The 14,519-nt window shown below is 34.2% G+C and overlaps 1 protein-coding gene and 1 long non-coding RNA gene across 2 annotated transcripts; one reads left to right on the top strand and one right to left on the bottom strand.

The window, feature by feature from the left end:
• Positions 1-8,114: 8,114 nt before the first annotated feature.
• LOC118748462 lies at positions 8,115-10,345 on the top strand. The gene is made up of 3 exons (XR_004994053.1): positions 8,115-8,786; positions 8,846-8,979; positions 9,048-10,345. It is a non-coding gene; the product is annotated as an uncharacterized LOC118748462 (long non-coding RNA).
• A 960-nt stretch (positions 10,346-11,305) lies between these two features.
• LOC118733805 (zinc finger BED domain-containing protein 1-like) lies at positions 11,306-12,678 on the bottom strand. The gene is made up of 2 exons (XM_036463383.1): positions 11,394-12,678; positions 11,306-11,316 (listed from the first exon to the last, which is right to left on the bottom strand). Exons 1-2 carry the CDS (start codon positions 12,676-12,678, stop codon positions 11,306-11,308), a joined length of 1,296 nt encoding a protein of 431 aa, XP_036319276.1.
• Positions 12,679-14,519: the final 1,841 nt, after the last annotated feature.

Below are 14,519 nucleotides of genomic sequence, written 5' to 3'. Positions count from 1 at the left end.
CTTTTTGCAACAATGAATTACAACAACTTCAAAATTTGCATATCCCGCGTTGGCTAAAAGTAGTCGCGAACTGCACCGTGGAATTACACGCATTCTCTGATGCCTCGAGCGCAGCGTACGCTGCTGCAATATACATAAAAGTAACAATTGAGAGCTATACTTCAGTTAATTTGCTAATGGCGAAAACGAAAGTGGCACCTTTAAAACTACTGTCAATTCCACGACTGGAATTGTGTGGTGCTCGTCTCGCCGCGGTTCTCTTCACAAAAACCAAAGATGCATGATCCGTCAAATTGGATCGATGTCTACTGTGGACGGACTCCGTAACTGCGCTTTGTTGGATCCGATCATCCCCAGGCAAATTGAAGCAGTTCAGAACGTCACTTCCGACGCAGCCTGGCCACTGTGGTGGAACGGGCCAGCATGGCTTTCTTTGAATGAACAATACTGGCCTCAACATAAAATAAATTTTCCGGAAAAATATCCCAGAAACCAGAGAAATCACTGTTTGTACAGTACAACTTAATAATCAGGACTGGTTGTATACACATACTATAATTGGATGGCGCTTACGGTTTTCAAATAAGTGCCGAAACAAATCGAGTGTTCTGGCATCGTTTTTCACCTGGCCAGAACGGTACAAAGCGCTAAAGATACTCATTAAGATGACGCAACACGCTGAATTTAAGCATGAAATGTTAGCTCTACAACAACAAAAAGAACTTTCAAAAAAAAGTAAGCTTATAAAGCTGAGTTTAATACTGGATTCTGAAAGCATTATGCGTCTAGCATCCTCTCACGTCTTTAATTGTGCACCATGCTCATCATCGGTGTCTTCATGGCGGTACGCAAGCAACACTGGGTTATCGATGGGCGTACGGAAGTGAAACGCGTAATACGCAGCTGTGTCAAATGTTATCGACATAGTTGCACCCCATACAACCAAATGATGGGCGATCTTCCGGCAGCATGTTGCACTGTAACGTTCCCGTTCATGCACACCGGCGTCGATTACGCTGGACCATTCAACGTACGAGCAACCAAGGGGCGGGGACACAAGACCTATAAAGGTTACGTGGCATTGTTCGTTTGTTTGGCCAGTAAAGGCATTCATCTTGAGTTGGTAAGCGATATGACAACTCAATCATTTATTCATGCATTAGAACGTTTTGTAGCTGCACGTGGCATCTGCTCAGACATGTATAGCGATAGAGGTACTACATTTATTGGTGCTGACGCGCTCATGAAAGAGAAACTTTAAAATTTTCGGAAGCAGTTAGACGCCGCAACTAGCTATGCCTCACGGACTGGTATAAACTGGCATTTCATACCCCCAGGAGCTCCAAACTTTGGCTGGCTTTGGGAAGCCGGCATTAAAAGCATGAAAGCCTTGCTAAAACGCACAATCAACACTACAACACTCACCTTTGAAGAATTTTACACAGTGCTCAAGCGAGTCGAATCGTGTCTAAGCTCTAGACCACTTGCTGCACTCACAGATGATCCTACGGATTTCGCTGCGTTGACACCAGGGCACATGCTTATTGGGCGCGCTCTTACCAGCGTGCCAGAACCTAATCTTCTCGATACAAAGAGTGGTCTTTTGTGCCGCTGGAAACAACTTAGCCAGATATATCAAGACTTCTGGCGCAGATGGTCTGCAGGGTATTAGATCATTTGCACGTTCGGTCCAAATGGCACAAACAACAACCAGAACTTGTGCTTGTTAGAGATGAAAAAGCACCCCCTGCTCAATGGAAACTGGCTTGAAGTACAGATACCCATCCGGGCTCTGATGGGCTTGTTCGCGTCGTGAGTTTAAGAACAACAACTACCGCGATACAACGGCCAATCTCGAAGATATCTGTGCTGCGGCGAACATGATTTTTCGTCGAAATACGACGAGGTGGGCGGGAAATGTTACGGATTTCCTGAACACTTCCCAATAATGAACTCAAATAGCTGTCGACGTACGATGAACAAACAAACACGTCTCTGGGCAGTGGAACAGTTACGGTATCATCGGTAAAACGCACGCGATTTTCACTACGCATGTAATTTTTCTCCCGCTCATAATATATGTATTTATTCCATTTAACATCATCATAATTGTCACTAAAATACTTTAATAAATATTCTCGCGTTTAGTACCAAGAAACGATTGCTCATCATTTACCTTGTAAGAAATTCCTGGCATCCCTCAACATAACCCCAAACAGTAGGTGTACCTCTTAAGTCTATGGAATTATATGTACTAGAGTGCCAGTTACTGTCGATATTCGACAGTTTTTCTAGTTTTAGAAGCCTTGGAGAGGTTTTCTAACTTAACACGTAGCAAAACTTATACGGTACAAATTAACTAACCGGAAAATTTTCTGCTAAAACGTAACTAATTTTTTTTTTATCTGAAGGCCTTCGGAGGACTTCGGCAGGACTTGGAATTGACCCGATACATCCAAGTTTATCGATAAATTTCAATGATTTGATACATATCAATAGTTCGATGGATTTCAAGAACACTAAAATTCGATAACTCAAAAAAATTCGTTAACTCAACCAATTTCGATAACTGTGAAATTCGATGGCTCGATAAATTTCGATAGCTCAAAAATGTAAAAACTTTGGATACCTTTATAAATTTTTAATTTTAACATCTCCACATTTTTCGAAAACTATCTAAACATTTTGATAACTCCTTACACTCTGTTAAGACGATTAAATTCGATAAGCAGTGACAGCTCGATAAGCTTATATAACCTTGACATTTCGATAAATCGATATATTTTGAAAATTCCATAAACTTCGCTTCGTTGAACCAACCAATTTCAGTAGATCAATAATTATCGATAACTCTGTAAGTTGAAAGAACTGCATGCATTATGACACCTCGATAAATTTCGTTAAGTCTATAAATAATGATAATTCAATAAATATCGATAACTTGATACATTTCTTTAACTTGACAAATTTCGTTAATCCCACACGTTTTTATAGCTCGATAACTATCCGTAAATTTGGACAACTAAGTTTCTGTGTCTATAAATTTCCACAACTCAGTAAACATTGATCAGTTTGAATAATTCAATACGTTGCGATAACTTAATAAGCATGGATAAATTTCGATTATTATAAACTTCGATGATTCGACAAATTTCAGTAACCTTTATGGCTGATTTTATTTCGATTCCTATCGGAAAATTTCAACTCTGTTAACCTAATTCTTGTGTATTTCTCATTGTCTCCATTTTCGCCTTTATCTCAATTTTCGTCATTATCTTCACTTTTGCCTTTTTTGTCCTCATCGTTACCACTTGTTTCTTCATCTTCATATTTATCTTTATTTCAAAGTTTAATTTCAAATACGAAGTAAAACAAAATGCGAAACAGCTTAAATTAAACAGGTTGCAAAAACAACCATGCACAAATATGGAAATTTTTAAACGACTATTTTCAACCAATTTCGAAACTATAAAAACTCTCCTCATCTACAGAAAATTACCTTTCCAACGGTGTTTTTGGTTTTGAAATGGGTAACTTTACCTTGGTCTTCATCTTTGTTTTTATCTTTCACATCTTTGCTTATATCCTTTTCTTTTTCTATTCACGTAGATGAGATAAGGTGCGATGACGTGATAAGATGTGACGTGATTTTATGTGATGGGATAGGATGTCATGTCATGTGTTGTCACATCCTCTGATGTCATGTCATATGATGTCATATCATATGATGTCATATCATGTGATGCCACGTCATGTAATGCCATGTCATGTCATACGATGTCATATCATGTGATGTCAAGTCATGTGATGTCATGCCATATAATATGATGTCATATTATATAATGTCATGTCACGTGATATCGTGTGATGTAATATCATATTATGTGATGTAATATCATGTGATGTCTCTTTATATCATGTGATAAAATGTGATGTGATTCATGTAATGTGATCACATTCCATGTTTCGATTAGTATATCGATAATCCTGTTGATAACTGTGTCGATAAAAATACCGATAACAATATCCATAAACATATAGAAAAATACAAAGATTGTAAAATCGATTAATTCATCGATAAATATAACAATCATCAGTATCGATTATTGTACATATCGGTAACAATATAAATGACTAAATCGATAACAAAATCAATTATTTAATCAATTATTATACCGATAACAATATCCATTATTGTATCGATAATATTATCGATTATTATATCGATTACAATAGCGGTTATTTAATCAATAACAGTATCGATAAAAATATCGATTATTATATCGATAAAAATATCGAGTTTTATATCGATAACAATATCGATCTTCATCCTCGTCCTTTTCTTCATATTTATCTTTATTTTTGCATATTCCTCTTCACCTTTACCTTAAAGTGTTTAAATTTACTTTGATCTTCGTTTTTGCCTGTACCTCTAGACATCTTTGTTTTTGTTTTTATTCTCAAACCGCTAAACCGCTGAGAACTATTTCCATGTGCATTATTCCCCTTGAATTTGACAATTGACAATGACTCCCAACCAACCAACTGCCCCTAAAGAAGTTTCACTTCATAAATTCAAGAAATATTCTTACCCTTTTAGTTACCCTAATTCTTATGTATCTGTCATTGTCTCCATTTTCGTCTTTATCTTCACTTTTGCCTTCCTTTTTTTTTGACTTCATCGTTATCATTTATTTCTTCATCTTCATATTTATCTTTATTTCAAAGCTTAATTTCAAATGTATAGTGAAACAACAGGCGAAACATGTCAAATTGAACAGGTTGCAGCAACATCTATACACAATTCGAAAATGTTTAAACGACGGTTTTGGCCGTAATTTTCAACCAATTGTGAAACCATAAAAACTCTGCTCATCTACGGAAAAATGAAATCGGTTCGGTAGAATCGCTAAACGAACGGAGACAAAATTTTTGTTAGCGTATTAATATATAGATAATTAACTACGTGTACGTAAGTAGTAAATTTTATAGGTAATTCAGTCAGGTCGGTAAGTCGAGTAGCAAAATCAGGTAGGAAAATCCGGTAAGTATATTACAAAACAATTGAATTGAGTTAAGCAAAAATTAAATTTCCTATTTTTTCTTCCTTTTAGGATTATTATTATCATTATTAGTATTGGAATTTATATTAAGTTCTTATTATAGGTGGCCGACTTGTTTTTATTTTAAATGTTTATTTATTTAGAATTATTTCATTTGAATTTTCACGAAATTTGTATTTTATGCTAATTTATGTTAAGTTCTTTTAGTTATATAACTTTCGTGTATTTATCTATTAAGTTGTTTATTTAAAATTACGTTATTTTAAATCTTACTATACGGTAGTTTTCTTTTTTCTTCTCTTTTTTACGTTAGTTAATGTTATTTAATTTTAATTAACTTGGTTGAATTTTTATTTAATTTAATTTAGTTTAAATAAATTCAATTTGATTTAACTTAGTTTTATGTTAGTTATTTATTTAAGGTTAAAAAAAATTTCCATCGATAACTTAAATCTGTGACACACAATGGCTAGAGGCGTCGCCTGAGTGCATTCTTTCATATATTTATGTATGTGCCAGTTTTACCGTTATATATTTTTTATCTACTCCTTTATTCCATGGGGTCTTCATGCTTTATTTAAATGTAAAAATTAAATTACTATACCGTTTTAAAAATCTGAAAATTCACTGCGGGAAATGTTTTTATCCTCCTTTTGTCTTCGCCTTCTCGTTTTTGCCTTTATAAGTTTTGAAAAAGGTTCTGAACGAACCATTATATCACATTCCTAGGCAAGTTTTGAAAGAATATTTTCGATACTAAATTGTATTAAAACAAAATGTCGAAATCAGCTTCATATAGAAACAGTGTCATCGTTAATTAAGAAAGAGATGTTCTTAAATATCTTAACTTTACGACACTCACATATTGACTAGATTTGACTATTTATTTTATTATATTTTAATTTGAATTATTTGTTTATAAAAATATAGTTTATTCCTTAACAAACACTAAATGAAAATAAGTTTATCTTTGTATGGGCCAAATTTCTATGAATTTTGTTTGCCGGGTTGGAGCTGCTTCGGCCGATGGAGTAAAAGGCGAAATGCTTATATTTTTCCCTTGTCCCTCCTACGCGTTTCGATACTGTCGTGTCATCTTCAGGGAGTACTAAATATTGACAAGAATTTTACATTAATTTGCACACATTGAAGGTAATACAACATTTACCTCCCTTAGTACTCCCTGAAGATGACACGAGAGTGTCGAAACGCGTAGGAGGGACAAGGGAAAAATATAAGCATTTCGCCTTTTACTCCATCGGCCGAAGCAGCTCCAACCCAGCAAACAAAAATAAGTTTAATCTGTGAACAACATTAAAAAAAATCGACAAACTTTCGTAAAAATTTCGAACTTTCTATTTTAATATTTTGCAGTTTTTTAGCTCATTCAATTTTAGTCTAATAAAGTGCAAATTTAAAGTAGCTGTGATTTATAGTTGATGTATGGCATATTTTTGACGATGTCGGTAATTTTCTTCCATATTATCTAAGTATGTTCGACGATGTTTTTTAAATGAAGAAAATGAGCAACGCCTTCATAAATATAAAAAAATATTAAAAATTAACGATAAGTCGCAGGTATATATTTTAAACTTGCGCTTTATTTGAATTGATCGGGCTACAAAACTGCATACTCAAAATATGTATTTCTAGGAAATCTAACTAAAAAGCTTTACGAAAGTTTGTTGATTTTTTAATGTTGCGAAAAGATTAAACTTTGGATTTATACGGGTTTTGTTAAAGTGTAAACTGCATTTTTATAAACAAATAATTAAAATTATATAATTTTAAGATAAACGGCGAATCTAGTTAACATGTATAAAGTTTTGATAAGCACTAGAAATGTCAAGTTTTAGTATACTGAAAATAAAATTTCGTAAAAGTGCTACGAAAATCTTTCGTAGTGTTGGTTTTTTTACAATGTACGAAACTTTCGTTCATAATACGAACACATTTTTCACAACGAAACAAGATTTTACGAACCATACGTAGATATAACGAAAGGACTTTCGAAAGGCATTTTTTCAGTACAATTTACGAAATCTTACGTTTATTTTACGAAACACATTCGTAAAGCACTGAACAAATCTATGTACGAATAATTTTGTATATTGTAGGAAGGCATTCGTAATATTTACGCATGGTTTTAAAATTTACGAAATTTACAATTCTGTATTCGTACAATTTAGTTAATACTTTCGTATAAAGTACAAATGCAGAAACATGTTTTTTAAATTCGTACAACATACGAATATTTTCGTACAATATACTCAATTACCGGCAGTTTAATATTTCATCATATTTTTTGTATCGCGTGTCATTGCGGAATTAATTGTTGGCTGCTGTGAAACGTATAACATAATTTTAAACGTTTTAAAAAGGGATTTGCTGGATAAAAAAAACAATACAAAATTAAATATTAAAGCTATGGATATACTATGCTCTTAAGCATACAATGTTTTTAACATCGCCTACGCTGCGCCTTGCGCTGCAATGTGGGACTTGATAAATAGGCAATTTCATCAGTTACCTATCAACGGCAAGCCAGGAGCACTACTTAATTTAATTAAAAGTAAGTACATGTATGACTTTTCACTGAAACTTTCTTTTCAGGCGCCTTATAATTTTCCTCTAATCGTAATATGTACGAAAACGGTTTTGTACAATCAACGAAAACTTTCGTGGCTCAAAATGACGAAAAATTTACGCAAGTTTTCGTTATATTCACGCAGATTTTATTTTCAGTGTACTTATTTTAAAGAAGATGTCTCTTTTACACATTTATAATAACTTAAAAAAATTTGTTTGTTAAGAAGTGTATCTTAAAATGTCTGCCTTGACAATTATGTTAAAAGTGTAAAATATGTAAATGTACCTACATAAACTTTCCCGTGAATACCATCAAATCATTGGCCTTGAAGGGAATTAGAGGTGGGTAACTCAACTCAGAGTTGAGTTATTGAGTTGATTCCCATCAGTGAATCGGTAACTCAGACTCCCTGTCAAAAAAAAGTTTAACTCAGTAACTCAGTTGATGTCCTAAGGCTCACATGATTCAACTGAATCATAGTGGCTCATATTTGTCCATATAACTGTCTCACTTCGCCACAGTGTTTAGCATGAAAATGAGTCAGCAGTAGTAGCAAAGGAAATGGTCAATATAACTCTCCCTGATTCGCCACAGTGTTTAGCATGGCAAAGACTTGCGTTTGCAACACCGAGGCGAATTCATGAATTACAAAATCAGCTGATTGTTTCTAGGGCGAAGAAAGAAAACTTGAAGAAATCTTTCTCGTTTAAGGTGTGTCGGAATGAAAACACGAAAACATGAATTTTAATAAAATTTTAAGTAAATTAACGCGTTGGGTGCCTTTATTGTGTGATGAATAGACAGAAAATTTAATTTATTTTGGAAATTCTGCGGACACCACTTCTATAGTGATGTTTCAATTTATGTACGGGCGTTGGATTCATTCGTAGGCAAAGCGGGGTGCTCCGGGTACCAGATGGAGAATATTCTCAGGTTATGGCATGTGTGGGTCAACAGAACGTTGGAGGTAAACTTATACAACGCGGTAACCAGACCGTCGGCGCACAACGCCACAGTTAATTTTATACAATGAGGGTTTTCAGTCGCACCGTCGGAAATTCGCTTTGGGCCGGCTGAACGCCTTTCTACGCTATATGTGGTCGGGAGGGTCTTAACGAAACTACTGAAACCAGGTATATTCAACGTCGTTTGTTAAAGGTTGTGGAATCTGCTTTGTTTAAGTTCGACTCAGTTTTGATTGGTCAAATGAACGTTATATGCGTGAGGTTTTCAAAGGTGATGTGACCTAAGAGTTGAGGGAAGGAAATGCTCCCCCCCGAATGAGAAATCGATGGGTATCAGTTTTGTCGCAAGCATCAAGCGAAGGTATTACACATTATCTCTCAAATTACATATAAGCAATGTATTTTATTATCTCGCTTTGAATTCCCTAGGTTATATTGCTGTGCAACTTACAACATGATTTGGAATGTACAGACAATTTTCCATATCTCTCTGTTCATGTGGTGCAGCGGTGTTAATGTGGTGGACAACAATCTCTCTCCAACGCTACGCTGCTGTTTCAGTAATTTTTTAGTTCTACGCCATGCACAAAGTCAGTAGCTCTGTGTAAATACAGAAGCTTTCGAATGGCTCATTGAGACACTTTTCCACATACACAGCTTGTAAACGTAAGGAGGGTCATCGTAAAAACTGTAATACAGGTTCGCCTTAATATTTAATTTGAAGTTGCCTTAAAATTACTTTAGATAATTTATGCCGTCAGTTATTTGTTTGAGTATACATATTTATGCAAATTGGAATACACATACAATATTTTAATTTAAAAGTTTTATAAATGTACTAACTGAAGACATGAATAAATAATGAAGGTGGTATGTCGCAAAATTACGATTCGAGAAAATTATATAAGTTTAAAGTTTCGCATAAAGATAAAAAATAGTGTGTTCAACACGTATGTAGTTAGTTTCTAAATTTTTCATAACAACAGCTGATTTACGGCTAAGAAATATTTATATGTATATAACATCTTCATCCATGCATAAAACAGCGAAAATCCCAAAATGGGACGTAAAACCTTCAATTACTCATTTCTTCAACTATACTCGTAAAAAAATATTTTTTTCACCTAAGCACCACCGAGATTTTTTCTAAATTTTTATTTTATTGTAAACATTTTCTCGACGGGAAGGCTTGCACTTAGCCAGCTGCCGTACTCCAGCATTAAGTCAGAATTAGTCCGGAAGATAGTACTGAAGATATTATTAATGTGTATACAGGAACGAATTCCGGCTATTTCTGACTAAATCGTGAGTAAGGAGAGAGGCTAATTACTGGGTACAGTGATGTGCTATAGAAATGTCGGCGCTTCAATAAAAAAATAGGTACATATATAACACTTTGTTTATTTTTTATACATTTATTTCAAACAACACGGAACAAATATTAGCAATTTTATGTTATGCAACTAAAAATACAAAAATAAATTAAAAATTTTGATACAAAATGTATGTATATTAATAAAATACGATGTTTATATGAAGCGAGTTCGCAGGCAACTTTTGGTTGAAAGCACACAGTCGCCTCCAGTTTGGAAAATTAACTTTTTTGTGATAAAGTCTAATATCTCGGGAACAAGTACAGCTAGCAAAATAAGTTTAACAGTATTTTAAAGCTTTAAAGATGAAGAATTTAGGAAGAAATTATCGTTGGACAAAAAATTATCTTTACCTTCAAATTACTGTCAAATAAAAGGATTTTCATTTTTTTTCTTTTTTGACCTGAAAACATCATGCAATGATCATTGTAAAAACACATTGTGAAGATACTGTTTTAATGCATATATGTAAAAACACATTGTGAAGATAGGTTACTATCAATATAGAAGTATTACATATATGGTTTGAAGGTCTCATTGAGTAAAAAATTACCTTGACCTTAAGTACGAACCTCAAAAGTAAAATTTTTGAATTTGTTTCCTTTGTTTTTGACCTAAAAACTTCATGTAATAAACTTGAAAATAAAATTTAATTAATAAATTAATTTAATTTATTGACACAAGTATAAAAAAAGTTTAAAACTTTTTACATGTCTCATTGCATACTGTTTTCAGGTCAAAAATTAAAAAAAAAAATTAAAATCCTTTATTTTTGAGAGTAACTTGAAAGGTTAAGGTAAATTTTTGTCCAACGATACTTTTTTCCTAAACTCTTCATCTTTAAAGCTTTAAAATACTGTTAAATCAATTTCGTTAGCAGTACTCGCTTTTGAAATATTAGATTTTGTCAAAAAAAGTTCATTTTCCACACTGCGCCTTCCAACTAATCGCTTATACAATAGAACTAAAAATATGACTTCGTCGGAAAAACTAAATAAAAGAATATAATACCCAATCACATTGTTATTATAAAGGGAGATCATTTATTACGAAGAGACAAACCTGCCGCCATTTGCACAAAAATTTTTTTGGATTCTTATTTAAACATCTTTTCCTAAATTATAGTTTAAAAACACAATTTGCGATATTTTGCCCGTATCTAGCCTCACTCGTTTTTCGTTAACTATTTGTCCAGCATGGGAAAATATTCGTTCACAAGGGACTGAAGTTGCCGAGATACATAGTCGGGTTTTAACAATTTGGTATAGCCTAGGGTAGGTAAGTTTTCTTTCTTTCCACCAGTGTAATATATCATTACTCATACCCTGAATATTTTTTCTTGGTAAAAGAGGTTCATTTAAATATTTGTCAACTTCTACAATTGCAGATGAAAGCTGGCAACTAGGACGTATATAATTTTGAGCCACGGTATCAATCGAATCCCATATAAACTTTTCACCCTCAGTTAGCAAAGAAGTCGTCTCTTCTCTTTGCACATTACTGGACTGATTTTGCTGCTCATTGGTGCTTGTCTCAAAATCAATTTCATTTTGAATAACAGTGTTTGCTACTTTCCTGTAAAGTGCTTGCAGCGCTTCATCATAATTTTTTTTGTTTATAAACCCGTAATTTTTTATACGCGGATCTAAAATAGTTGCTTGCGCTATAAGTTCGTTTTTCTCTAAATCTTTGAATCGCACATTTAGTTCATTTAGTAGCTTCAGAACTAATCTTTGTGCAGATGGTGTTAAGTCATCAAATTTATAAGCGTTCAAATGTTTGTGTAATTGGCGTACGTATACTATTACTGACGAGGCACTGACATATTTTTCGCCGCTGATGGCATGTGTAATGTATTGAAAGACTTTCATTATTTCCATAGTTTGCTGTACCGCCTGCCGTTCTTCATTTGTTAAGAGCTCAATATTAGTTAGTACTTCATCTCTCACTTGCCCAGATGACTGTACCACAGCTACAGTTGCAATTACGGCATCTTTCATTTTCAGAATTCGTTCTAGCATATCGAACGTTGAGTTCCATCGCGTGGGAACATCATTAATCAATTTTGTGACTGGTAGCTGCATTCGAGCCGTGGTGCCTTTCAGCTGTGAATATGCATGCGAGCTTTTTTTGAATAAACGCACGATTGCTTTTACTTTATCTAGAATAGTTTGCATTTCTTTTAAGCCCGACTGTGCAACTAAATTTAGGGTGTGCGCAAAACATCCCCAATGCCGCCACTGTCCTCCACGAACTGCTGCCTTCATATTAGCTGCGTTGTCAGTAACTACAGCTGTGACCTTATTATTCAACTCCCAATCTAGCAAAACCTCTTGCAGTTTTTTTGTTATATTATCTGCAGTATGACGCTCTGAATATGATACGCAGGTCAACAAATCCGACTCTAAACTCATGCGATTGTTATCATCAGCAATGTAATGAGCTGTGACACCAATGAAATTGTCTTGGGCCCGAGAAGTCCATCCATCCATTGTCAAACATACAGCAAATGCTCTGCTTAAACGTGCTTTTACTGTCATCACAGTTTCATTGTAAATGGCTTGCATTAATGAGGACGACACAGTTTTCCTTGTGGGGAGTTTATAACTTGGATTAAGCATATGCACCAGAGTCTTGAACTCCGGGTCTTCAACGACGCTGAACGGATGGTACTCCCTAACAATCATTTTCACCACTTGCCGATCAATTTCCTTTTGTTTTTTTTGTTGAAAGTGGTTTTTTTAAATAATCATCTATTCTTGACCTGCGTGGTGCGACAACTGGTGGTAGGGATTGTGCATCTGATGTTTGCACCTGAGGAGTGGAGTTGCCATTATTATCGTCCGGGTCCACTCTTATTGGTGGCTCTTGTCTGGTAATCCTTTGCATGGGGTGCTTATTATTGATATGGCGCAAAAGGTTACATGTCGATTTGTTTGCCACAGAAATCTTTTGGGAGCAGAGTCGGCATTGCACTTTTTTCTCCTTCTCCTCCGAAAACAGCAACCACACATCACTGGTCTTTCGTGACATCAGGAACACCTGTACGTTAAAGATTCTAAATATGTATGTATAAATAATATTTATAAATAATTTACTTACGCAATATGGATAAGTCGATTACAATATTTAAAAATTTACGTTAACCGGCCTGTTCATGAATAATTTTTCTCCTTAGTTCGATCGGGTACCAAAAGGCAGTTAAGGCTGTTTCTTTGATAATTTTGAAAAAATCAAGTAAGCTGCGAGTTTATTTGAATTAACGGAAACATATTAGGTTTGTATAGTAACTTCTCCAGTAATAATTGCAGCGAGAGCGTAAAAGCATAATAGAGCGTAAAATTGAGAAGAGAAAACTAGCAGAAAAAGTTACTGAACACAAAACTAGTAAAAACTTGCAAGTGAACAGTTGTTGTACCTACTAGTTGTACCCAGGTACACCCCACCTAATAATATAAAATTATTTTACTTAAAAACCATCCTTATGAAATTGCATTTAAATTTAGCTTTTCTCCATTTTGTAGAAAATTTATATTTTTAGGATGTCACCAAATTTTAACTCGTTATTATCAGTAGTTTATAATAAAAATTGCACTTGAATATGCAAAAGTTACCCGGGTACCCATCTATGAACAGGACGGTTAACTTGCAATCCAAATTTCAACCCTGGCATAAAGTTTCAAAATATGAGTCAAGACAAGGCGAATTTATACAAACAAATTCGCCTTGAGTCAAGACATCACATTCAAAACGAGTCTACGATACGAATGAGTGTAACATACAAAGAGTCAAATGAGTTAGTTGAATGAGCTGACTCCTTAAAGTGAGTCGGAGTTATTGAGTCAACTCCTGCCAATTTGCTGAGTTACCCACCCTTAAAGGGAATCTATGTATGCATGCATGCATATGAGCAAATTAAAAAGTCGATACAATTTACAGTCGAAAAGTACAGTTTTTGTATAGATTTCGTACTGAAGGAACAATTTTATTGCATAACACTGTGGGGAACTAAGCAAAATGGCCTAGTGTATTTCGCAAATATTCAAATACATAATCCACCAACCGATAATTTTATATATTCATTAAAAGATAATTTGTCATCATTCTGAAATAAAAAAATTATAAAGCGGAAGGGTAAAATAGTATTGTGTTATTAATTCAAAATAAAAAGTTTCATTTCACTGACGAAGGGGGGGATCTATCCCCCAAATCCCCCCTGGCTATGCCACTGATATATGTATGAATGAATAAAAAAAATTTAGTTTAGTCCGTTCTATTAAATTTCTGTTTAGCTTTCTTCCATTTACATTTTATTCTGTTTTAATTTCTTAGTTTTTTCCAAAAAAAAAAATCCCTACTTTAAAGATTTTGTGTTTCTTCGTCTTGTTTTTGTTTTCCCTCTTTTCTATAAAATTACCAAGTTATGATTTACGTAGGTCAAATCCTTAGTTGTAAGCCTATCTAAAAAAAAAGTTTTTTTTTCTCTCTTTCTTAGTTAAGTTTCAAGTTAATTTTAAGCAATACCCCA

Source organism: Rhagoletis pomonella, unplaced genomic scaffold (genome assembly GCF_013731165.1).
Source record: "Rhagoletis pomonella isolate Grant_MI unplaced genomic scaffold, Rhpom_1.0 Rhpom_scaffold_00001, whole genome shotgun sequence".
NCBI lineage: Eukaryota > Metazoa > Arthropoda > Insecta > Diptera > Tephritidae > Rhagoletis > Rhagoletis pomonella.
This window is presented reverse-complemented; position numbering and strand designations above follow the sequence as displayed.